This window comes from Gavialis gangeticus, unplaced genomic scaffold (genome assembly GCF_001723915.1).
Source record: "Gavialis gangeticus isolate Ggan-Ray unplaced genomic scaffold, GavGan_comp1, whole genome shotgun sequence".
In the NCBI taxonomy this organism is placed as follows: domain Eukaryota; kingdom Metazoa; phylum Chordata; order Crocodylia; family Gavialidae; genus Gavialis; species Gavialis gangeticus.
Window position 1 is genome coordinate 47,720,659 of NW_017728992.1, and position 230 is coordinate 47,720,888.

The 230-nt window shown below is 71.3% G+C and overlaps 1 protein-coding gene across 1 annotated transcript in view; it reads right to left on the bottom strand.

Annotated features, from left to right (window-relative positions):
• Positions 1 to 228, bottom strand: part of SLC22A23 (solute carrier family 22 member 23) — a gene marked incomplete at its 5' end in the record, with an annotated part of 227,611 nt that extends 227,383 nt beyond the window's left edge. The window contains one exon of the mRNA XM_019518594.1: positions 17 to 228. Within this exon, the coding sequence (XP_019374139.1) occupies positions 17 to 228 (212 nt within the window). The remainder of the gene's footprint in view (positions 1 to 16) is intronic.
• Positions 229 to 230: the final 2 nt, after the last annotated feature.

The window sequence follows — 230 nt, forward strand, 5'->3', positions numbered from 1 at the left end:
GCTGTTGCCGTTGCCGCTGCCGCTGCCCGGCGGCCCCGGGGCGCGGGTCCAGTTGCCCTGCCCGTCCGCGGCGCGGCACCAGAAGGCGGGCTGGTCCAGCAGGAAGGAGTCCGAGAACTGGCTGAAGCCGATGAGCAGGGCCGGGATCCATGTGAGCAGCACCAGGGTCCTCTGGTAGCTGCCGCTCAGCCCTCCCAGGAAGGGCAGCACGGAGCCGTCGTAGTCCAGCA